This window comes from Lagopus leucura, unplaced genomic scaffold (assembly GCF_019238085.1).
Source record: "Lagopus leucura isolate 7727_CA_CO unplaced genomic scaffold, USGS_WTPT01 Super-Scaffold_73, whole genome shotgun sequence".
Lineage (NCBI taxonomy): Eukaryota > Metazoa > Chordata > Aves > Galliformes > Phasianidae > Lagopus > Lagopus leucura.
In genome coordinates, this window is record NW_024962252.1 from 52,371,743 (window position 1) to 52,395,416 (window position 23,674).

Here is a 23,674-nt window from a genome sequence, read left to right on the forward strand (position 1 = left end):
GAGGCAGGGGGCAGGGCGACCCACCGGACCGCGGGAGTATTGGCAGATCCGCGGAGCGGTCGGCGATCTGTGGTGAGAGCGCGGGGGCTGTCCTCGGATCCTCCCGCTGTGCGCGGCGCAAGCAAATTTAACAGGCGTATCGTTTACAGAGTTCTGCAACTCGCAAAAGGAGAATGGACCAGCTTGGGAGATGTGGGAATCAGCCCTGCCGCTCCCGTGCTGGTCGGATTTCTAGATGAATGACAACACATTGCAGTCAGCTTGCGTCTTTTGTGGTTGGATGCTGTCCTGGCGGAAGGCACCAGAGAAATAGGTACGTGAGGATGCAGCTGAATTCTAATACGTAGGTGGTATGTTTTCTGTCTTCTTAACTTCATTTCTAGTTTTACAGTGACATATTCATCCCTTCTGTGTACTACAACAAACTAATTATTTCTCCATAAATGCTGACTGATACCAAAGGAACTCTGGAATAGACTGACCACTAATGGATATTTCCTCTTCCTTGGAGGAGATAATTACTTTGATATCTCAATAGTGGCCTGGTACCCTCATGCTGAGTGGTTATTTGTTGATATAAAAGAATTATTTCAGAAATCAGTGAATCATGAAGGTTGGAAAGACCTCTAAGACCATCAAGTCCAACCCATTCCCACCGTGCCCACTAACCATGTCCCTCAGTGCCACATCCACACAGCTCTTGAACATCTCCATGGATGGTAAGTCCACCACGTCCCTGGGCAGCCCGTGTCAATGCCTCATCACTTTTTCTGAGAATAAATATTTCCTAATATCCAACCGGAACCTCCCCAGCATGAATAAAAGCCATTACTTCTTGTCCTATTGCTGTTACCTGGGAAATGCTAATGCCACACAGGGAAAGCATGGAGGGGTCTCACCCTCTGCCAGGAGTCAGCAGGCAGCAAAATGTAAAACCAGTTGCTGATACCATCTCCTGTGCAAATGCAATGACATCTTTTTATTTTTCCCTCACATGTAGTGGTGCTGCTGCATTATTCTTCCCATATCGCCCTTCTCCTCCCCCCCCCCCCCAGCGCTTGTTGTCACAGCAGTTTTATTCTTTGAAACGTTCTTTCGTTCTATCTTCATGAATACAGCATCAATACGTGGCAGCAGAAGGCTGCTGACAAATGTTGTGGTTCACCAACATGCGTTTTTAATCTTTATCAGGTTTTTATTAGCACACTGCCTGCACTCTGACAATATTAATGATTGTAAGATGTGTAAAGGTTCTCTCCTGAGATTATGAAATATTTTGGACATTCAGAAAACAGAACAGTTTATGGGAAAATGTCATTGTCAGCTTATCTTCACTGGTAGAACACAGGCTAATTTCAGAAAAACTCTTCAGAAACAAAGCATTTGTTAAACAATGGCAGCACCTCATTCAAGCTGCTGTTTTACTCCGCGGTATCTTGGTTCTTTTTTTCCGAGACATTGTGATTGTAAAGTGATTGTCAGTCATGTTAGCAGAAAGAAATAAAATAAAAAAATCATAGTGCCCGAACAAATAATACTAAAAAACTCAGAGTGAAAGTCAAACTTTTACTTTCAATAGCCAACGTACTTTGACTATCGGGATCACCCAGCACTGCACATGGTACTTTTCACACAGCTCTAGTGCCTAATCACTATCAGTCCTGCACTGGAATTCAAGATATTATTGGCGTTGTTTTGCAAATGTTATCAGCACCTTCTTAAAGCTGCCTTTAGAACCTTTTGAAAATGCCATACAAAAATACCTTATGCATTTAATATTTCACACTATTTGACTCTTGTCAATAGTATTGAAAGCACTTGTTAGAATTCACACACAATATTAATGGAAATTGCTTTGGAACACCAAACAGATTACACCATAAACACAATACCTAAGATGAATCAATTGTCTCTTCATAAAACTTTGTATCATCATGTGTCCTGGTGTGTACTTGTGTGATTTCTTACCTGTGACTCAGATTGATCTCATGCAATGGGAGAATATGTTGCAGCAATATTTACATCATATTTACATATATTTTTTTCGAATATTATCTTTTTTGTTAGGAGAGTAGTAACAAATGAGCTGTTACCCCTGAGAGTTACTATCTCTGACTCTGTCTGGAGGCATCAAAAGGGCAAGTCTTAAAACAACAGGGAAGCTCATTTGCTGAGACGACACGTCACCTCACATATGTAGAACATCTGTTACCATACTTGATTACAGGATCAGCTTGACTATGGTATAAGCATTATCAATTTACTTAAGTGATTAAATAAACATAAACTAGAAAATTGTATCATTTTGAACATATCTGTACTGCATGCACTCTACTTTGCCAGATCAATTGCTTCTAATGAAAAAAAGGAAGAAGTAACAGGTATTGAACTGAAAGATCTAATATTCTCAGAGGTGGAAAGCAATCCACCTTTCCACTCAGAGGTGGAATAAAATGGAGTGCCACAGTCATGTTTTCTGGGCACATTTTCCAAATCGTTCGCAAGTGATTTTGGAAAAATTAACAATCAAGAAAAGCAGTGATATTACCTTTGACTTGTGAGACACTGAAGGAAGCCTTGCAAGTTCAGGAGTACAGAAGTACACCATACATGGCAGTTGCATGGCAGTAGCATTCACATAATAAGAGTTTTCTACAGTATAACCTTCTTCCTTATCAAATACTTTTCCACTTTGGTGCTTTTCAAAAGTAATTTCTACCACTGCTTGGCCAATGAGCCATTCTTTAACAGTCTTATTAGTACCAACTTGGAAGTGCTTCATTTCCTTAAAAAAAGGCTTTGGATAAAACTGAAAATATTACTAAATTTCACAAAAGTCGTCAAATAGCTTTGAAGGGTTTTGCTTTTGCTCATTACTCCTCCAAGAAGTTAAACATTTCAGTTTTCTAATTTTATTGTCATTTCATTTATTTTAAACAGCTTAGTTTTGCTTAGTGTTATTTAAATCATTACATGTCTCTAGAAATGTACATATTTTGCAAAATATAAAATAACTTTTCTGTGGGTTTTGCCAAGAGAACTGAAATTATTTATTACTTAAGCACTAGCATCAATGACCTCCTTTGAAATGACAGATTTGTTGTTCAGAGAAAATTGTCCAGCTTCAGACTGTTGACTTTTAAATTGTCAGCGCAGTAAGTCCTAAAAGACTAGATAATATTATCCATATGAACTGTAAAAAAGGGAGAAAATAAAGAAAAAGTGGAAGCATATCAGAAGCACTCTCTAAACACAACTTTGGCTTCTTAACATATAAATTCACTGCTTTGGGTAAAAGTCAGAATCTATGGATATTTTGATTTATTCCAGACCATAACTGTACTTGAGAGTGCAATTGAAATCCAGAAGTTTTCAGAACTGGGTATGTTTCCCACGTTCAGTGACTACTTCCAAAGTTTAGGAGATATGGCCACAAAATTTTACAATTTCAATTAAAAAGAAAATGGAAAAAACCCCATACACAAGTATTGTATGAGATCGTCACTGTGGTATTTTAACCTACTTAACACTCCTGCTTGCTCTAATTTGAGCAAAGGAAAGAATAAAAAATTGTTAATTCTGGAAAGCTCTTGTAGATCACGAGCGAACCAAAAGAAAGGGCCAAAAAAGTACAGTTAATTGAGGGAAAAAAAAAATTTCCAATGTTGTCAGTCTTGGAGCACGTAAAACATTCCCTCATGGGAGCCAAGAAACAACTTTCCTCAGTCTTAAAATCTGCTGTAGTATCATACAGTGTCTGAACTGTGCAGTGGATTACAGTTTGTTTGCTGTTTTGCTTGCACGTGAAGAGCTTTGCATTCTTCATCACTTGATGCAGAGCAGCATGGTCTGGTTATTGTCTGGTACTGTTCAGAAATTTCTATACAGCAAAGGTCTGTAATATGGCTATATATTACCAGTTCTTGGTTAAAGTGGTTCATAGAGCTTTATCCTAATCCCAGTTCACCAAACCGCTCCTTTTCACACAGCGAACTTCCTCTTTAAAGCCACTTCTTTTTTTTCTTCTTCTTCTTTTTTTTCCCCACAATACATACAGGAAATGAGCTTAGTGTTTCAGAGAAATAAGCATGTGATCACAGGTCATACCCATCTGTGTGGCACATCTGCTTTCTTTTGGCTGCCAGGGCACTCCTCTGACTACACATTCAACTTGTTGTCAGCCAGAACCCCCAATATCCCTTTCCATGAGGCTGCTCCAGGCTCTCGTCCCCCAGTCAGTATATGTATCCAGGACTGCTCCATCCCAGGTGCAGAATCCGGCACTTGCTCTTTTTAAACTTCATCTGGTTGGTGATTGCCCAGTCATCTAGTTTATCAACATCTCCCTGTAAGGACTTTCTATCCTCAAAGAAGTCAACAGCTCCTCCCATTTTAATATTCAGTGCACACCAGTTCATTTTCTGCAATGTTATTATGCTAGAACAATTCAGCAGAGGACATGACGAAGCATCACAAGGGAGGGGCAGGAGGAACGCGTTGGCCAGCAAAAGGAAAGTGAAAGAGGAGAGAGAAAAACAAAGGGACAGGCTGCATGCCTGCAGCCAGCAGTTAGATTTGGATAAGCTGCCACTGAACTTCAGGCTCAACCACATCTGCTCACAGAGGCATCAGCTAAGTGCAAGAGCTGGCAGGAAGTGAGAGGAGACAAACAAGCAGCTTGAAGGCAGAAAAGGAATTGGGAGCAAAACGTTCTCCTGTTGGGTAGTGATGAACTGTTAAATAAGCTCAAGCTTTCTTATTAAGACTTCCTGGGGAGAGCAATATATAGTGACCGAGTTCTTCCCACAGTGTTGGCATTAAGCTTTTTTTTTTTTTTTTCCCTCTTTCATTGATTTTTCAAGAAACATTTAAGAATTTAATTCTACTTGAAATTGCTACCATCTTTCCTATTTAGCCAAGCAATTTCCAAAGCCTTTCTTTAGAAATGGAAGGGAAGTCTCACTGACACTTTAAACCATTGAGTAAGTCCTTATAGGAAACAAAACAAACAAAAGAAACCCCAACAATGTATTACACACCTGCAAATGCTCATGTAATTAAAAGGATGCTGTTAGTGGCAATTATTTTAATTAACTTATTAAAATACTAAAAATGCCTTGAGTTAGAGTTCTTTAAATAATATCTCCCGCTTAAAATAATATGGCTTTTATAGATCTTTTTTTTGCTGTCTTACTGTGAGCTGTGGAAGGGATCAGACTCTTAGTAGATGAAAGAATAACTGCAAACAATGAATCATAGAATAGCCTGGGCTGGAAGTGGCCTTAAAGATCATCAGCTTCCAATTCTCCTGCACATCTAATCTAAATCTCCCCCTTTTCAGCTTAAAATTGCCTCTCCTTGTCCTATCACTATCACAACATGTAAAAAGTCTGTCTCCTTTCTGATTATAAGCTCACTTTAAGTGTTGTCAGGCCACAATGAGGTCTCCCTAGAGCCTTCTCTTTTCCAGGCTGAACAAGCCCAGCTCCTTTAGCCTGAAATATGCTCAAGTTTATCTCATATACAACCTTTTCCCCTCACCTCTGCATATTTCCTGACTGTGGCTTTCTTTCTCTTCTCTGCTGTCATAGCAAACAGCCTCTTGCAGCACTATGGAAAAGCAGGAGCTCATTTTCTGCAGTAGAGCACAAGAAAAGGCTGTCACCCAGCTCACGCAGGAGCGTGACACTCGTTTTGTGAGAAGACTTCATTATAATTACAGTCGTGGGCTGTTACACTGTTTTGGACTACATACTTCAAGCAGCCATTGCTGGCAGAGGAACACATCCATGATGTGTTTATGTGGAGAAATATAAAGCACATAACAGTTTTCCTGTAGGAATTAGGCCATTAGAGACTTCTGAAAATCCCAGTGGGAGGCTATCTGCATCATTGCACACTTAACTAGGCCATCTGAAAACAGAGCTAACTGCTTTTGAAAATCTCTTTAATGCTTCATTGTCACAATTCGACATCATTAACTGGGAAGATTTAACATTATATCATTGCCTCTCTCTTGCTCCCTTTTTTTCTTTCCCATACTCCTTTTCCTGCCTACAGCTTGTTTTTGTGTCCCTCCCACGTCCTCCTCTCCTGCTGCATATACTTTCCTCCAGAAAATAGCAAAGTCTCTGTTTTCATACTCACTTCTTTTCGGGCCATAAAACAGTGAGCAAAACCAGTAAGGAAGAGCAGGTCATGTTACACCTTTGAGCTATTGTTTCCAGGACAATAAGTCCTGACAGACTCAGGTTTGCAGCTCATCAAGGACAGAATTAATGTCCAGTTTGGAAGGCGTAGGTTCCTTCCCTCTTGCCTGCAAAAAAGATAGGAAACTTATTTCATTTACTTGATAATGTATACTCTAGAATCTGAATATTCAATGAGTCCTGTAAACAAAGGACTAGATATGACTCACAAATCATATGGCTGACAACACTGCGGTAGAGAACAGAAGTGTGTCACTGATGATATACAAGTGTGGTCAGAGACATAAAACAGACATATTTTTCCCTCTATGTTCATTTGCTTACTGTAGTAATTGTACCCATATTTCTGTGAATACTTAGGTGGATGAGCTTTGCTCTTCTCAAAAGCTTGGCACACATTTATGGCATCAGAGTACAAACAATTACTTGTTCTGGTTGTGGGTGCAACATCTTCAGATGGAAATGTGCTTTTAAATTCATAAAGTTTTTTTTCCATACCACAATTAATGTGGTGGCTCACTTGTAAATGTTCTCAGAAGTTGGCATTCTTCAAATATACCCAAGTGGGCTTCATAAGACATATTTCTATTTTTTCCAGTAAGAATAAAAATAAATAAATAAATGATAAAAAAAATAATAATAATAAGGAATGGTAGGAAAGGTAAATCTGTGATTATTTGCATGGTTAATACAAGGTTTTGACCAAGATTCTCAGAGTGACTTGCAAAGGCTTTAGAACATATGCTTTCAACACCAAAATAGAAGAATGAGTTCATAAATCTGAATTTTTGTAGAATTACCATATACTAATCTAATAGCATTCATATAAATGACTTCTGATGAGCAAATCGCAGCCTGTAGCATAATCACATATTAAACCAATAAAGCTGTAACCAGAAAACCCAAGAAATTCATTCAGAATTCTGCAGGAAATTATTCATGCCATAAATAATATGCAAAGATTAGTCATTGGAGCTTTATGAATTTGTCTGTTTTATTTGCAGGACTGTAGGTATAGAATACTAACAGGAATATAACAGGAAAAAATATACATCTTAGCTTCAGCAAAAAAAAAGAAAAAAAAAAGCTTGGGGTAAAATTATAAACTCAGGCTTGATAGAAAGGCAATTGAAGTGCTTACCAGTAACCAATCTCTAACTAGATGATATTTAAGGTCCCTTTCAACCCAAACTATTCTGTGATTCTGTGACCCATAGCAGAGTACATGCAGACCTGCCTTCTATCCTGCTTCATGCGCATGAAGTGGGACACTCTGTGTGCCCCTTCAGCCACAGAACCAGCAATACTAGACAGGAAAACAACAGAAGAGGAATGCTTGTGTGAATATCTGAGCTTGAAGAACTTCAGTTACTAGTAAATAAGATCTGCTCTTAACTTTAATATAATTTTGTGATAATTTGATAGGTATTTACATGAAGAAATTTATAAACTGTGTATGCATAGAAGAAGGAAGCATCCAAATAAATATAGTGAGAAGCCTGAGACCTTCAAGCAAACAGCATCAACCCTAGGTCCCTGCAAGATGATGGATACTCAATAAAATTGATGGCTGAAGCTTCAAATGGATGCTCAGAGCTGAGGATGGTGACATATGGAGGGGAAAAATTAAGTACCTGCTGTTCATGACATAAACTGCAGGTGGATTTTTAGGATTACCTTACTGAAAATAGCATCCTGTCAAGGGAAATCATCTGTAAAAACCTGCATTTCTCCACTTTCAAGGTAAGCGCAACCAATTTCTCCACAGAGGAATGCTAACAAGAGGAAAATTGCCAGTAGCACGAAGATTTATGAGATGGGATTTATGAGAACCTACTTTGGCCTCTTTTTATTTTTTTGGTGATTCTCATGCAGGCCAACTGGTGCAGGCTATTTCAGCACACAGATCAAAGCTAGGGCTTCCCTGAGCAGACCAGCTTCATCTTTATCCTTTTTCACATGGAGGAAAGCATATTTCAGTGCAAAAGTCATCTCCTACATTTTTTGTCTGCATACCACAGCCTTATTAGGCACCGTGCAAAACGCTCATCGATTGTCTGCCTCTAACCACAATACCTAACCACAACACGATGCTCAGAATAAGACTAACACACTGGTAACCTTTGCACAGCACATTCTGTGAACAATTCCTACCTGCTGTTGTTTTGCTTGCTGTAAGAGCCACTGCATCTTCTGCTCGTGCAACAGCTCAGGAAATTGTAACAGCCCCACCAGGGCTCTTCCAGACTGCAAGGGCCAGGTTAAGCCATCTCTAGATGTCATCCCTCAACACATTGCCGAAACTTCTAGATTTGCATGAAGTTGAATTTATCTGTATATTTATTTATTATTTCAAAGACAACAACCAATACTTTATGACTTAAGAGGTTTTGCATCGTGGAGACCAACTTTCCCTGTGGCACCACACTCTGCTCTGCATCTGAGATGAGCAGCAGATAATCAGGAATTCTTGGCTACAGGAAACCACAAGCAAGATGCCTGTCTGTATGAGTTAGCACCTGCCGTTCAGTGCTGGCAATCTGGGCTCCCATGCATATTCAGGAGGCAGCTGGTGCAGTTCAGCTTTGACAAATCTGAGGTGGGGCTGTTTGCAGTCAAGATCTTCAAAGCCATTCTCCAAAGCCTGTATACCCCTATAATCTTCTCCAGCAACAGTGAAAATACTGTCAGCTCTTTTCCCTGTGTGGATTTCCCCATTGCAGGAAGCAAAATATGAGATTCATGTTCCCAAAGGCTGTCTCTATACAGTTCTTATAATTACACTTAGAGAAAAGCTATCACTGTAATTTTCAGCTCTTCACTCATCCAAAGTGGGTAGCTGGCACTCTCTCTCCCTTTGCAGAACCTGGGCTTCTGCAAGGCTAGGGAGCCTATGTTTATTTTAGACTCTGGAGCTTTTTATCTCAAATGAAGTGCCCCTGCCCAGCCAAGCTTCACATGTGCAGTGCTGCAAGGGACCATGCCCTCAGCTTGCTGCCCGTGAAGCCTGCTAAGATACAGAGGACACTAATTCCTACGTTCTGCAAAAATCCTATGACCTGATGCACCTCTCTCTGTATTAAGGAGGTGGTGAGCCCTTAAGTGTGGATTATTCCTATAAGATTATGGTTTTCAGTGTGTCTGTATCCCTCTCAGCACTGCTGCTCCAAGCAATCCAGAGCACTAGGACAGCAGGCAAGTGGGTGTCAGTAAGGGCACGTCCTCACAGGCAGCACTTGGGCTTGTAGGGTCAGAAAGATGCTGCTTTAATTAATGTCCATTCACACCAGCGCTCACAGAACAGAATTTTTCTCTATGCATAGCCAAAAAAAGCACTGATTTCCTCTGATTTCCTTCCTTCACATCTCAGAAGACAAAAGCAAGACTTTTCTGTTCCTCTTTACACAAAAGGACCATCTCCATCCTCAGCCCTCCCACTTCATTTTCCCACCTCCTTTCAAAGTCAAGAAGAGCACTAGTTTTGCTCCTTTTTACCAATCTACTGCAATTGTACTCCATCTCCTTAAGAACTGAACTCGACTCCTCTCTCTGAGCAGGTGGCTGGTTCAGGAGTGCTCTTTGCACAGGGCAGTGCCAACGGCTCATACACAAACAAAACCCATGCTCTCTCAAGCAGGTGGACTGTATCTCAGTGCTTGGTTGCCTGTCCATATCCCCTCTAGACGGAGGCAGAACATTACCATCTCACTCAAGGACACCAGACCTGGAACTGAGATCAGGGGAGGAAACACAGAGAATCCTCCAAGGCCTCACCTGGTACCTACCTAGAACATGTTGCTTGCAGCCCTGGTAGACACTGTTAAAGCAGAGGCTTCTCTTTCAGGTGGGAAGAGATGGTGTGGGTCCTGAAGTCTAGCACATGCCTGGAAGAGATCACAAACTCATGCTGAACATTTACCTGAAATGAGCCAGAGATGCTTCCATGTGTTTTTGGAGTATAATTCATATAGCATGTGGATGAAATTAAATTTTTGGGAAGGGCATCAACATGTGACAGCTGAGAACATAGGAATGCTACATCAAGAATGCCAGCTGGCCAAAAACCAAGTATAAAAAGAGCGGCACTGTGTCACTGATAAAATCTTTGATCATGAAATGCTTTGTTTCTGCTGAGTGGCTGAGAATTGAAATGGGGTTGAATGTGCTCTATCCTATATGAATAGCAGCCAGACAGACATATGGGCAGGGTAGAAGCATGTCCTCTATAGACACTGGGATTTCTCTCATATCTACTGAGAGTGCATAGTTACTGCAAACCTTGAAGACAGAAATACAGCTGGCAAGGACATAAGTCTCTTGTGCTAGGTCCAGACTCGAACCAAGTTTTTATTGCAATCACACTTTTTTATTTTTTGAAGGAAGTTTTTAGATTTCATAAGTTTTCAAGAGAGAAAGGAATTAATCGGAGAGAAAACCCAGACCGTGCAGAATCTAGCTTAGAAAAGAAAAAGAGAAATTTTAATTTCTACAAATCATTAAAAAAAGTAATACTTTTTAAAAAATGCTACTTTCAATATTAATTAGAGAGAGAATATTTTTTTAGCAGGTTATGTTTTGAATTTTACGTTTTAGTTAAAAGGTTACTAAAATATATAATTTGTAATTAAAAATCAAAGCTCTTCCCATCCTTAGGAAATGCGTTTGATTGCACTGTAAAATTCTCTGTAAACTAAACTCAAATTCATTTTGTGAGAGAAAAGTATTATACTGCTGTTTTACCATGTGGGAAAACAGAGTGCATTGTATTGATAACGAACTTCTTCAAATTTTAGAAAGCTATGCTAAGTACAGGAGCTCTGAGAAATCCTTTTTTTGTAGCTGCTGCTCTTTGCTGTCTTGGAAGGCCTGCTGCACTTGGTGATGGAGGTGGAGTACCATCTGGAACAATGGCAAATGAGGTTATAGTGTGCATCACAGGTGGTCATCATCTGCATGGCCAGGTGCTGCTTTAATACCCCCAGTTGAGGGGATATATATCAAGTGCCCCATTTAAGATGTTTGATCATTTTTGTCACATCACTGTCACCCAGAGCAATGAATGCCACAGCCCTGATATTATAAACTCCAAAATGAATCTTCTTTTTTTTGCAATATTCCTTTCTGTCAGTTCAAGGGGTCACCTTTCTTTACCTGAAGAGGTTTATGTATTTGTTTTCTCCTTTTTACTCAGCTGAAATCATTTTAAATGTCAGCTGTGAATCAGAAACCCTTGGCAGGTTGGTAACATCTGTGTCTCTGTTTTGCCAAATAGATCCAGCTGACCTTCCAGGGGTTCAGATACCCTCTGGCAGAGCAAAATGCCTCTGTCTGCCCAGATGACACCAGATATCATAAAATCTGCCTGATATGCATACATCCAGTATGTGTGCATGTGCACGCAGCACATTTCCACCACATATTTGCAGCCTGTTGGAAGATCGGGGCCATAGCTTAAACCAGATAGCAAAGAGCTGTAAAAAAATTAATTGTACTTTCAGCTCTGTGAACACAGCAAAGCACTTCTAAAATTAAATATCCCTGTTTCTTCCTCCACTCCCTCATTTTATCTACTTTGTAGCTCTTATTAGTGTTAACTTTGTGACCAAAGCAGAGCGGCTTAGAAAAGAAAAGCTGCAGCAGGACAAAAATATATTCTGGAGAATAAAAAGCACTGCCCAATGAACGCAGAAGGAGAAGAGAAGCCAATGGTTAGTTTTAAGCTTTATTTCTGGTCTAAAACCAAAGACCTCTTTATAGTCTAATAGAATTATAGACTTGAGTCTACCATTAATAGCATGCATGGCGCCACTGTAATAAAAAAAAAATGGAAATTCATTGTCTAAGAATGATTTATGAAGTTCAGTAATTCATGTCAGAGTTTCCACGACATTGTGGTTCTCAAAAAATCCCAGGTCCAACTAACAGCACTCAGTTAGACATTGATCCTTTAATGAATACGTGCATTCCACTTTGGCAATGTTACAAGTGTGGAAGTGAGAGAGGAAGAGAATATGTGCAGCGAAATACTGAGAAACATCCCTGGTATGCTTTGTGCTTAGAATCTTTAAGTTATTCATTTCATCTTTCCACCCCTGGGGACAAATATGTTCCACAGAACATGTAACTTCTCCTGAAGAAAATACACATTTTAAAAATTGAGTTCTTAAAAAAATGGAATAAGAAGATGTGAGCAAGCAAACATCAGATTTGAGGATTGTTTTTGCAGTAGTTTATTTCAGATGTTCATGCACGAATAAAAATACTACGTAGGAAATAATAAGTTGCCCATTTTCTACCACACATTGCCCATGGTGTCTCTGTAGTTCACACAAAGTGGGTTTACTCTTTTTTTTTTTTTTTAAACCAGGCACATTTAGGTATAATGGTTCAGCTCTTCTTTGGTCATCAATAGGGAGCCTTGTTACTATGGTGACAGACAGATGGATTAATGTGATGTTTAGAGAGAGATGGCAGTGCCAAATTTTGATATATACAGTAAGCACTAATGTAGTGCCTACACACGAAGGCATGCATGCAGAAAATCTCAGGGTTAGTTCTTCCATAGGCACAGAGAGAGTTTTGGCACAAAATTCCCATTATCTCTTGACAGAAAGTGGCCATCTGTCTCCCGCTTACAACCTTCAAAAATTGCCTGTTGCAGTCAAGGTCTGTTGCTTTAGAAACTCTAAGTGAATGTCTAACGGGGCCTGGTAGAAAGGATTGCTGCTGTCAACATGTATATAATAAGCCATGAAGCTACTGGTCATCTGAGAGTCATCAACTGTAATTCACTGCCTGAAGTGCAGTTTGCATTACTCACTGCACCTCTCACAGATTAGAAAGGAATGTGAGGTATACAAAATCAACTGGATCTTTACATAGCACAGACAGACTGCATGTAATTATTCCTAACAAATTTCACAGTTCCTTCTCTCTCAAACCTTAATGACTGGCACCTTCATCACCCATCTCACTCACCCCCTTACATAGAGCTCTTAATGAGCTTTCCTGTTTGTAGAGTATTAGCTTAATGGTTTGTGTCTTGCAAAAATCCTCAGAGAAGAAAATAATATAGGAGTAAAACACAATAGCTGATGAATTACCCAGCAAAAAGAACTAAGATATTATGTCAGGTGCATAGTTTATTTTATTCTCCCATGCACCATGTTTGAACTATTTGTTTATTGCAGAACTTCTTCACTGCAAAAAACTGCAGTAAGCAGCTATGTTCATTGAACAGTTGGATATTTTTAAAAGACAGATTGACCTGCAGACTGAAATTCTGGCACAAACTTGTTGCCCTTAGAAATATCCTAAATGTGAAATCAGAAGTACTTTATCCAGATCATACAATTAATTTATGTTACAAGAGTAATTTAATTAGAAATGTTTATCATCCATCTGCACAAAGTGATAATTATCATTTATCGTGATGATAATATTCAGCTCTCCTTCCAGGTCTTTTTTAATTGTAACATTAACCATAGCAATTAAGCTCTGTGAACGACTGCAAGAAGGGCCTTTGGATACAATCGTCTCTGGAGCTGATAAAAATAAGTATACACTTCATATTCATGCCAATTAATTCCATGGCTGGGTTTCTCAAGTAGGTGACGTATTATATTTGAACCGATTTTATATTGGCCAACTCCCAACGATAAATAAAATACTAGTCCCATTTCTTTTCCCAGTGTTTTGCAACATATGCCATTGCTAAAGCTCCCCAGACCAGTGTAGTTGGCCTCATGAGGACACCAAGTGGCAAGGGCTGGGCACCGCACCTCTCCTCCTGGTCCATTCGGGCATCTGACAGAGCAGCTTCTAAAAATGATGCTGAAGATGCTAGTAAAGTTTCTCTCCGCCTCTGAGAGCCATCATAACTTGGTGAGTTCGATCTGAGTCAGTCAAAAGCAAACCATGTTTGACATCACGCTTACCCAGACCTTTTGATTAATTCACACTGGATCTGTGGGGGAATCTGCCCACCCATACCACGTCAGTCAGGCTGAGGAAAAATTCAGGAGGTCCCCAGTCCAACCTCCTCTTCAAAACAGAGTCAGCCATGAGTTCAGACTAGGTCTGAACAGCTTTAAACAGACAGCTCTGCAAAACGCAGAAATGAGATGGCACAGCCTCTGTGTGCAACCTGATCTGAGCCCAGCTGTACTCTGGGAGGACAGTTTTGGGGAGATGTTTGAGCTACAGGCTACGAAGTATCTTGTGAAGCCCACAGCAGGAGACACATGGGGTAGACAAATCCATGTACTGAGCTGCCACCAAGAGGCCTCCGTCTTGCCAACTGTAAATTTGGAAGTTTCCAATTCTGCCCATCTGAGACATGAAGAACAGGTTGGCAATAGGTCATAACCTAACTGGTGGTTCAAGACCACCTCTGCTATCTCAGGTCAGACGTCCAGGCAGACCGGCTGACTCTGAAGTCCCAGGCCATAATTTAAAGGCACCCTGGTACAACCATTTCTTTTTTCTTTGCTGTTAAGGTTTTTGAATTTTGTCAGAAATAAATTTTCTCTGGATCATGATAAAGGTGTTTGTAGTACAGCAAAATAACTACTAAAAGGTGATAGAGTACTATTCTACAATGAAATACATACTGAAATCCTTACGGACACAATATCCAGTAAAAAACAAAACAAATCAACTTCATAAACGTATTTACTAAGACTCTAAAGCAATGGTAATATCACAGGCATTGGGAAGAGATCTAGCATTTGCCTCTCTAGTTAAGAAAGGAATGTGGGCACAGACAAAGAGATGCAAATATATTTCACTTACACAGAGAGAATACTTCAACCACTGAGAAGGTAATAAAACATGAAATTTAGTAAGAGCTAAGATTATAAAATAAGTAGATACACATACGTGCAGGAAACCCCTCCAACATTCTGAGAAGCATCCCACAGAAACATGCCATCTCCTGCAGCTTCCCCGCAAACATCAGTCAGTTTTCCTCAGGAGCTCCCCAAGCATCCCCATCTCTGCAGAGTCACATGAACATAGTCCAGGGCACCGGGCAGCCTTGATGCACAATAACATCTCTGAAACTCGCCTCTGACTAGCCCTAATGTCATCATGTATGAGTGCTAATTTGGGATTTACAACTGGAACTCTGGTCACGCTGCCATTGGAACTTCTGCCATCTACTGAACTGTGGCCAGGCTCCGGCCATACAGAGCTCTGGTGTCAGTGTAACATTCACACACAGCTAGTCTTGTCCTAGGTCAAGCATTACCTACTGAATAAACAAATGGAAAAGTGAAATAAAAAAAAAGAAGTTACTGGTAAAACAGAAAGGTGGGCCTGTGCTGAAGATGACTGGGCATCCAGAGATCTATCCTCCAAGCCTGTGCCTACGCCAAAAAATACTAAAGCAGAACTGCACAAACTGATTGATTTCTTCATTTCCTCTTCTCTAAATGGAAAAATACCCCTCACATAAATCTTTGAAGATAGCTCAATCAATATTTTTAAAATGTCTTCTCTTTTTCAGATGCAAAGCTCTTACTATAATTGTTCTTGTGTCTGATAGATGATCACTGATCTTGTCAGTATTTCTGTGACTAAATGCTATAAATCATTATTCAGTGACCAGACTTTTTCTAGAAAAGATCTGAGAATTTACTCCCAGTGTGGGAATTTCATACACCTGATTCTTAAGAGAGGCACAACAGTAAGCAGTTTCTTATCATAAAGACAGACAGTACTGTTAGAAACAAAATCATAGACTCAGAATGCTTCAATTTCTTGTCCAGCAGACCAGAAATTTGTTCTGAAATACTTACACAGCTTCCTCATGTACACAGAGGGTGTAAGGTGCCCCATACTTTCAAATATCAAAGCCTTCAGAAGTTCAGGAGATGATCCAACTCAATCAAAGAGTAAAACCCAGTTCTCCCAAGAGCGGAAGAACAGCTCAAATGCTTTATCTTCTCTCCTTCCAAAACCAGCATTTGGCTCTCCCAAATTCTTTTACATAATCAAATTCTGTTAACTGAATATGTCATTTTAACAAGTATTCAAATCAACCTCCTGCATGTTTTGAATTGGATTTTCTATCTCCAGAACTGATGCTGTGCTTTATCTGCCAACTGTCTCTGCAGTGGCACTGAAGACTGCTCTGGATACATTCTATCAGACACCTCAATAACTCAGTAAACATATTTATTATGCCACAGTGCACTTACAAACTAACCCTTTCTCCACTGAAGACCTGATTTCAATCTTAGTCCTGAAGTGAAACCAGCCTTGACTGTGAATTGCCAGCATTCTCTCCAGTCCTGCAGTTAGTTGTCTGCTCATAAGATGACAGGAGCAGGAGAAACACAGATCAGCATTATATTAAGAAGTCTGCACATGGTGATTGTATTTCTTGAGCTGCTTATGGGAAGGAATGCCACGTATTCATGAGGATTATTAAAACAAACAAACAAACAAACAAGCTTAGGGAATGTGTTTATGCAAACTTGTTTCTTTTGTATTTTTCTTAAATTTATTTTCTTTTAAACAATAAAAGAGGCCCACTGAAGGAAGTCTACCAGCTACAATTGCTTTGCTGTGAAATTCTGCATCCTGGCCATTGCAAACCTCAACACAAAGTAAATAGTGCCTGAACTCAGCACTCACAATTTAATAATTCTGTCCAAACTTTTAACTGTAGTCAAATTAAATTAGTACAAGCAATGCATGTTTACTTACTTGCATGTATATTTTCATGGCCTCATTTTAAGAACCTTTGAATATTTGATACCAGAATCATTAAAATTGGTCTTTCGAACAAAAATGTGTCTAATTTCAGGAAGAAATAACTGAATTTTAGAAAACATAGCTGGTAGCTATATGTAGATTGCTCTGTTTGCTTGTATACTGTAACAGTGACAGAGAAGGAAGAAGAGGAGATAATGCAAAGCTCTTGTGTAAATTGTACTTGAAAGAATTACATTAAGTTATATAACAATTTCAATGGACATAATTTTGCTGAACATCTCTCTCTCTCTTTTTTAAAGCACAACAATTTGTTTTATAACACTGAGAATTTTAAGTTCCTCAGAAAGACACAGTGGATTTCATAGGTTTTATGCCCTACTTTAAGTCTTTGTGAATGATTAATAGAGACAGATCTTATCTGACTATCTTAAATGTAGATTCTTGGCACTGTTCAAATCAAGATTAAATAACGTTATTATTCCTTTTTCTCATCTCCTTCTTCCTAGTCCTGGAGATTTGAAAGAAAGTGAGTTATTGATTGATGTGAACTCAAAAAACTATCCTAAGAAGAAGAAAATCTAGGATTTTATCATCAAAGATAAAAAGCAAGTTATTATCTCTCACAGTTCAATGATTCCTCTTGCAGAAACAGTGGTGGTCTTGGCCCAATTTATAGTCAAAATGTATGCATGCCGTTGTTTCAGCTTTATGCTTACTAACAACATCTAAATATTAATACATAGTATTTAGAATCACAGAACAGATTAATAGGCTGGAAGCCACCTTAAAGACCACTGAGCTCCAACCCTCCTGCTGTGGGCAGTATTGCTACCCACTAGATCAGGCTGCCCAGGGCCCCATATTTATATCCTATTTGCTGCAGCCTTCAGATAAAACAAAAACTGGTATATCTCCCCTTAGTGTTGTCACTGTGCTGTTTAAAATTCCAAGACCACTTTTTCCAAGAGGTTTTATTATTTGCGCTGGAATCAGAAAGAACTACAGTCCTAATGCTACTCCAAAACACACAGAATCATAGAGCGATAGAATTGCTCAGATTGGAAAAGACCTTAAAAATCACCAAGTCCAACCACAACTTAAGCATACTACCCTAACTCCTCTAAATCATGTCCCTGAGCACCACATCCAAATGGATTTTAAGCACGTCCAGGGATGGTGACCCAACCAGCTCCCTAGGGAGCCTATTCCAGTGCTTAACATCGCTTTCTGTAAAGAAGTGTTTCCTGATATCCAACCTAAACTTACCCCAATGCAACTTGAGGCCATTTCCCCTCATCCTGTCACCCGTCACCACTGAGAAGAGACCAACCCCGCTCTCGCTGTAAGCACCTTTTAGATATTGGAAGAGAGCAATAAGATCTTCCCTCAGCCTCCTTTTCCCAGACCAAACAGCCCCAGTTCCTTCAGTCTCCCCTCGTAGGCCATATTCACCAAGCCCTTCACAAGTCTTGTTGCCCTTCTTTGGACCTGCTCCAGCACCTCAGTGTCCTTTCTATACTGAGGTGCCCAAAACTGAACACAGCACTCAAGGTGAAGCCTCACCAATACCAAGTACAGGGGCAGGATTACTTCCCTAGTCCTGCTCACCACAGCATTCCTGATACAAGCCGGGACGCCGTTGTCCTTCTTGGCAACCTGGGCACATTGCTGCCTCATATTCAGTCAACTGCCCATCAGTTCACCCAGGTCCCTTTCACATATGGGAACCTGGGGTGCTTTCTCCCAATGGAGGAAGACTGGTAGTTAGTGAGGTGCTCTGAAAAGCGGAGCTGGGGCTGATGAGTCAGCTGTATGACAGTAACAACTGTATTCCACAACCACTGCTGCTTCGCTGTGTGAGATGTGTGTAATGCACATGCATTAGAGGCTTCCGATTGGTTTGCAGAAGTACCACGACCAGGAAGTTTCCCAAAATACTGAATTTTTGCCTAGCAACCCAATCCCCTGCAATCAGACCCCTAGATACGCACTATAAATGATGACGAAGAGGTTCAAACAAAGAAAGTGAGGAGGAAACGCTTGTGCTCTGTTTAGATGGGCGTTTTTTCTCTTAACGTGGTGCCAGATCCGAGCCGTACGTCAGTCACCCACACTGCTGTGCGAAGCAGCGCACACCGACACTGTGATTCTGCCACGGTGTTTAAAACGGGAGATGCAATCTGGAACCTCAAAACGTATTTGAAAGCAACGACATCCGTCAAGACAGCTCAGTAAAATTCATTGGGAGCAAAGATTTCAGTTTCGTTTAGTGAAGTCCATCACGTTGTCACTGAGATTTACATAGAAATCCCTTCCGAGTGCGCTAGTATAGCCGCGTTCTGCGAGAGGCTGTGACTTCTGCCCATTCACCCCTGAGTTACCCACACATACCGGCACCCACAGCGGCTGCGCAGCCCAGAAGAAGGAGGAGGAGGTGAAGGAGATGGAAGAGGAAGGGCGGCCGCGCCGCCTGCTCCGCTCCTTTTCCTTCCGGGTTAGCTGCCGCTGCCGCCGCGTCCTCCCGCTGCCCGGCCATGGGGGATTCCCCGCAAACTGCGGCTCCGCTGGACCCCGCGCTGGGGAGGCCTCTTCCCCGGGGCCGCGGGAGCACTGCGGCCTCCCAGGACAAGATCTTCCTCATTAAAGGTGCTGGAAGCGCCTCCCTTCTCCTCCCCTCCCCACTCGGGTCACAGGCGGGCGGCAGCACGTGGGGCGTGCGTGGCCGAGCCCTGGAGCGCTGTGAACGCGCGGGCTGCGGGAGCCGGGAGACGCGTCCCGGGCGGAGGGTGCACAGTCACTGCCTCAGGGTGCTTCTCCACGTTGTAGTGCTTGCCTGCCCAAGTCCCATGGCTGGAGGCTGTGCGTTAAACTCCTCTTCTTTTGGCAGACATCAATTAAAAACCAGTTGCTATTTCTGAAATCGGGAAAACGTTGCTACTGAGTAGACCTTGAAGTGTAAAATGCAGGGGGCACCCTGTGTTCTGTCAGGGTGTTGGAGATCTTCCTGTTCCCAGGCTGCATGTCCTCCACACATCTCACTGACACGGCTACAGCAAACTTCTCCATCACAGTAATATCATAACCAAGTTTTAGAAAGCGAGACCTGACATAAGGGGATTTTGATTCTTGCTTCCTATTCAAATGATATATATATTTAAACTTTTTAACCCAACAGGTGCAAAGGCAGAGCTTGTTGCCTTTGGTTGGGCATTTTGGTGTGAGCCAGGTGCTGTATAGCGCACTCAGGGTCCATAGGAGGCCTTTTTTTTTTACAAGTGGTCTGATATGGCTACAGAGCCCCTTCTGATGCAAGAAGCAGATCCCAAGTGGCTGCAGAAGAGCTGGCAGCAAGGAGTGCTTTGTATCTCAAGGAAGCTCACATGGTTTTGTTGGTTTTTAGGTTTGTTGGTTTTTTGTTTGTTTGTTTGTTTTTTAAACAGATCATTAGAACATAAAGCTGACAATGCCAAAGAGAATGTGTTACTTACAGAATGGTGTTCTGAGGTAGGTTTTCAGATGGCTGTTTGAAGTCACCAGTGGTGCAGCAGGAGAAGCACATCATCTTGTAACACAGGGCTGATTTTAGCATCCTGATTCTGGAGTGAGGCTGCAGAGGGAGCATGAAAATTTGGAAGTGCTGTGAAAAGGCATCCTGGGTTGTGGGTGACTTCTGCCTCGTGCAGCTTGCAAATAGATGTTTGCTATTTGTTTTCAAAAGGCTCCATTTCAAGATATTCTTTCCTCCTTACCATAGGTAATTAGTATAAATAATTTGGACAACTGTTCCTTTTCCCTCAGCATATGTTGACAGACCTTTCTTTTTCAGGTGCTGCTTTCAAAACAGATTGCTTTTTGTTTTTTCTCCTTCTAGGAGACAAGATCTTAATTTCACAGAACCACAGATAATTGTATTCTCTATAAAAAGGCGTGCACACCTCAATAAGATGGGAGATATACACAGCAGTCCCAGAATGTGACATGTTGATATCACTTGCAGTGATTAATATCAATTTAATTTTTATGTCTTAAACTTTTCTTGGCAGGTGGAATTTTTCTAGGTACGGTTGCTACAGCAGGAATGATAGCAGGTTTTGGCACCACGCTTGCCATGGCAAAAAAGAAGAACCCAAACTGGTTCAATAAGGTTTGTTCATTTAAACTGTTTCCCAGTTGTGAAACACAGGAAAAAACAACGCATAAAGTGCTTTGTAGTAATAATGATATAGGTACAGTTTGGCTGTGCAAAGCTGATGGCCAGAGCACTGGACTTCAAGTCAGTAAGAGTAGGTTAAACATTTGCTAGGAATAGTGTATGATTTCTACTTTGCTCAACTTAAATACTGCAAAGTGTAGAAAGGAAATGATACTTTTTGTGAAGGTGTGATAGGTGAGTGATTTCAGAAGGGAAGGCTAAACTTCGCAAATTATGTAACTGCCTATAGGGGATCTCTGAGGTTTTGCCACCAAAGAGGTAAAGATACTTAAATTTATAGTTAGTACAGGTCATTGCCTGTTATTAAAAATAACACATTGTTTCAGTAACAGAATTGTAACTAAATAACTAAGGGTAATCGCATCCATATTAGACATTCAACCCAGAAGTAATACATCTTCCATTTAGGATTAGGTCATAGCTTGACAGATGCTTCAAGCAAACATAAGCCAGCACTGCTGATCAAAGAAGTAGTCCAGCTACCCCAGAATTAATGCTGGGAAGAAATGCAAGACCCCTTCGTTCACTATCTTTGCTGGCTTGTGCCAGCTTTTGTGTCAGTGAAACTGCAGCATGAGAGTCAGAGTAGAAATAAGAAACAAACACAATGCAGTCTGTGACCAATTAAAATTGATGAATCAGAGAAAAAAAGTGAATAGCAATTTAAGAGGGAAGATGTAGCATCACATCTTCGCTTCATTATTGTTTTCAGACCATTACAACAAGACTTGTCTTACAGAACAGCATCAGTGTTACTGGAGAGAGATAAAGCTGAAAATGAACTTCTTCCACGTTATTGAAATTAAGTAAGCATTTATAGAACCAGAGCCCAAATTTACTTAGAACTGAGATTATGTAATCCTGTTTTGTGATGAACCACTGCAGAGACTTTCACTTAAAACATCTTTTGGGAAGGGGGAAATGTATATTAAATTTAAAGTGCTCAGATGCAGCAGCCTTCTTGTGAGAAATGTTCAGTTTTATCAGAATTTTTCCAGGTGTTTAGTTTTAGAATAGTTTAGGCCATGTGAATGCACTCAATACAATAAACTGATGAAGTGGAACGTATTTATTTTAGGCACAGTTTCCTTTCAGACACATTCTTGTCCACAAGGAGATAGTCAGAAAATTGAGGCCTTTATCATTTCTCCTATGTCCTCCAGAAATAAAATAAATTAAGTGTGAAGCATGTATTTTGGGAAACAAACCAGTAAATCCTGCCCTGTATTCTCCTGGCCTTTTTTTTTTTTTTTTGTAAGAAGATTTGAGCATTGTTCAATAGCTTATTTTTTCAAATCAGAGAGGTTCTCCCCTTCGCCCCCCCCAGTATTAGAACAGTAACAGGGAGGAAACAACGTATACAGTAACAGGCTCGTGATTGAAATTCTGTTCTCCTAAAAATGTTCTTTTCGTAGTTACACCCTTTTCCCCCCATGCTGTCATAGTATTCTACTGTTGTCCTCTTATTTTTTTGGCATTTCTTAATCAGCTTTCTTGATGCTCTGAACAACATATCGGATAATCTTATAACAAACTGGTGTTTACAGAAATCCCTATCTTTATACTTAACATCCCTCAGCAGTCAGCTTGGAACAGAACACTTTTTGACTGCTGTCAGTGAAACCAAATCAACCGCTTCCACATAGCACTTTTTTTTTTTTTTTTTTTGAGACAATCTAGCATTTAAATAGTGGTCGAGTTATTTTTGCCAGCAGTTTTCACAGATAATGACTCCTATTTAAAGATTCTATGTAGAGGATATTTTCATCCATTCTTTTTCCGTCTTCCAAATAGAAATTCTACATGCTGTATACGTGTAGACTGTTGAAGCAGGAAAATGTCAGAAATCATCAGCATCTTTAAATCTACTCAATACAATCTCTACTGAAAGAGTTAGAAAAGTTCATTAGCTGCAGGAAGGAAATAGTAGAACTCTATTTAATAGTGTGGTTAGAGAGCTATGCTTTGTGTCTGTGTATCTATGTGTATATACACATAGTGAACACTTAACAGCTTCCACTTTGGGATGTCCAAATCAGAACCTATGAGGAATAAGATGGATTTTAGTTGTGTCCTTTGTACATTGGTGTTTGTCCTTGGGTAACTGCCCAGAACTATATCCAAAGGACAAATGTTAATACTGGGCACTGTCCGAAGATCATTTTAACATTTTGATGAATACAAAGCCAAGAGGAAAAAAAAAAAAAACCAAAGCAAGCACTACTGATGCTTTTTCACTGGCCACATACCATTCTGATAGACGCTGTACATGTGTTTAGTTACATCGAAGAAGAAAGAAAATGAAAGGGACTGAAGCTGCCCTGCAGCAGCTAAATACAGTGCAGGGGGCATTGCTGTCCAAGAATGGCTGGCTAGCAGCAAACACTTGGTGTGAACTGACTGATGTGAACCACTATGTGTTTGAGCCCTTCATAGCTGCACCCTATACTGATGTGCTGTGACAAAAAAGTTTCCATTGTGGCTGGGAGTCTGTCATGGTTGAGACTCCACTCCTCTCGGCCTGAGATGA

The 23,674-nt window shown here is 40.5% G+C and overlaps 1 protein-coding gene and 3 long non-coding RNA genes across 5 annotated transcripts in view; 2 read left to right on the plus strand and 2 right to left on the minus strand.

Moving 5' to 3' along the window:
- LOC122184500 lies at positions 1–8,335 on the plus strand. Its single transcript, XR_006180573.1, has 3 exons — positions 1–72; positions 150–313; positions 7,635–8,335. It is a non-coding gene; the product is annotated as an uncharacterized LOC122184500 (long non-coding RNA).
- Positions 1,553–19,570, minus strand: LOC122184487. Of its 2 annotated transcripts, XR_006180569.1 has the most exons (4): positions 19,323–19,570; positions 9,995–10,093; positions 6,148–6,316; positions 1,553–3,193 (listed from the first exon to the last, which is right to left on the minus strand). It is a non-coding gene; the product is annotated as an uncharacterized LOC122184487 (long non-coding RNA). The 2 variants fall into 2 exon arrangements; XR_006180568.1 differs by having other exon boundaries at positions 1,553–6,316.
- TMEM242 (transmembrane protein 242) overlaps positions 19,418–23,674 on the plus strand; it is a 20,497-nt gene continuing 16,240 nt past the window's right edge. Inside the window, exons 1-2 of the mRNA XM_042879440.1 lie at positions 19,418–19,577; positions 20,975–21,075. Coding sequence (XP_042735374.1) covers positions 19,466–19,577; positions 20,975–21,075 — 213 coding nt within the window. The 5' untranslated portion in view covers positions 19,418–19,465. The remainder of the gene's footprint in view (positions 19,578–20,974; positions 21,076–23,674) is intronic.
- The window catches only part of LOC122184496, a 5,858-nt gene continuing 1,976 nt past the window's right edge, over positions 19,793–23,674 (minus strand). Inside the window, exons 2-3 of the long non-coding RNA XR_006180570.1 lie at positions 20,420–20,538; positions 19,793–19,845 (exon numbers count right to left, since the gene is read on the minus strand). This is a non-coding gene — a long non-coding RNA (uncharacterized LOC122184496). The remainder of the gene's footprint in view (positions 19,846–20,419; positions 20,539–23,674) is intronic.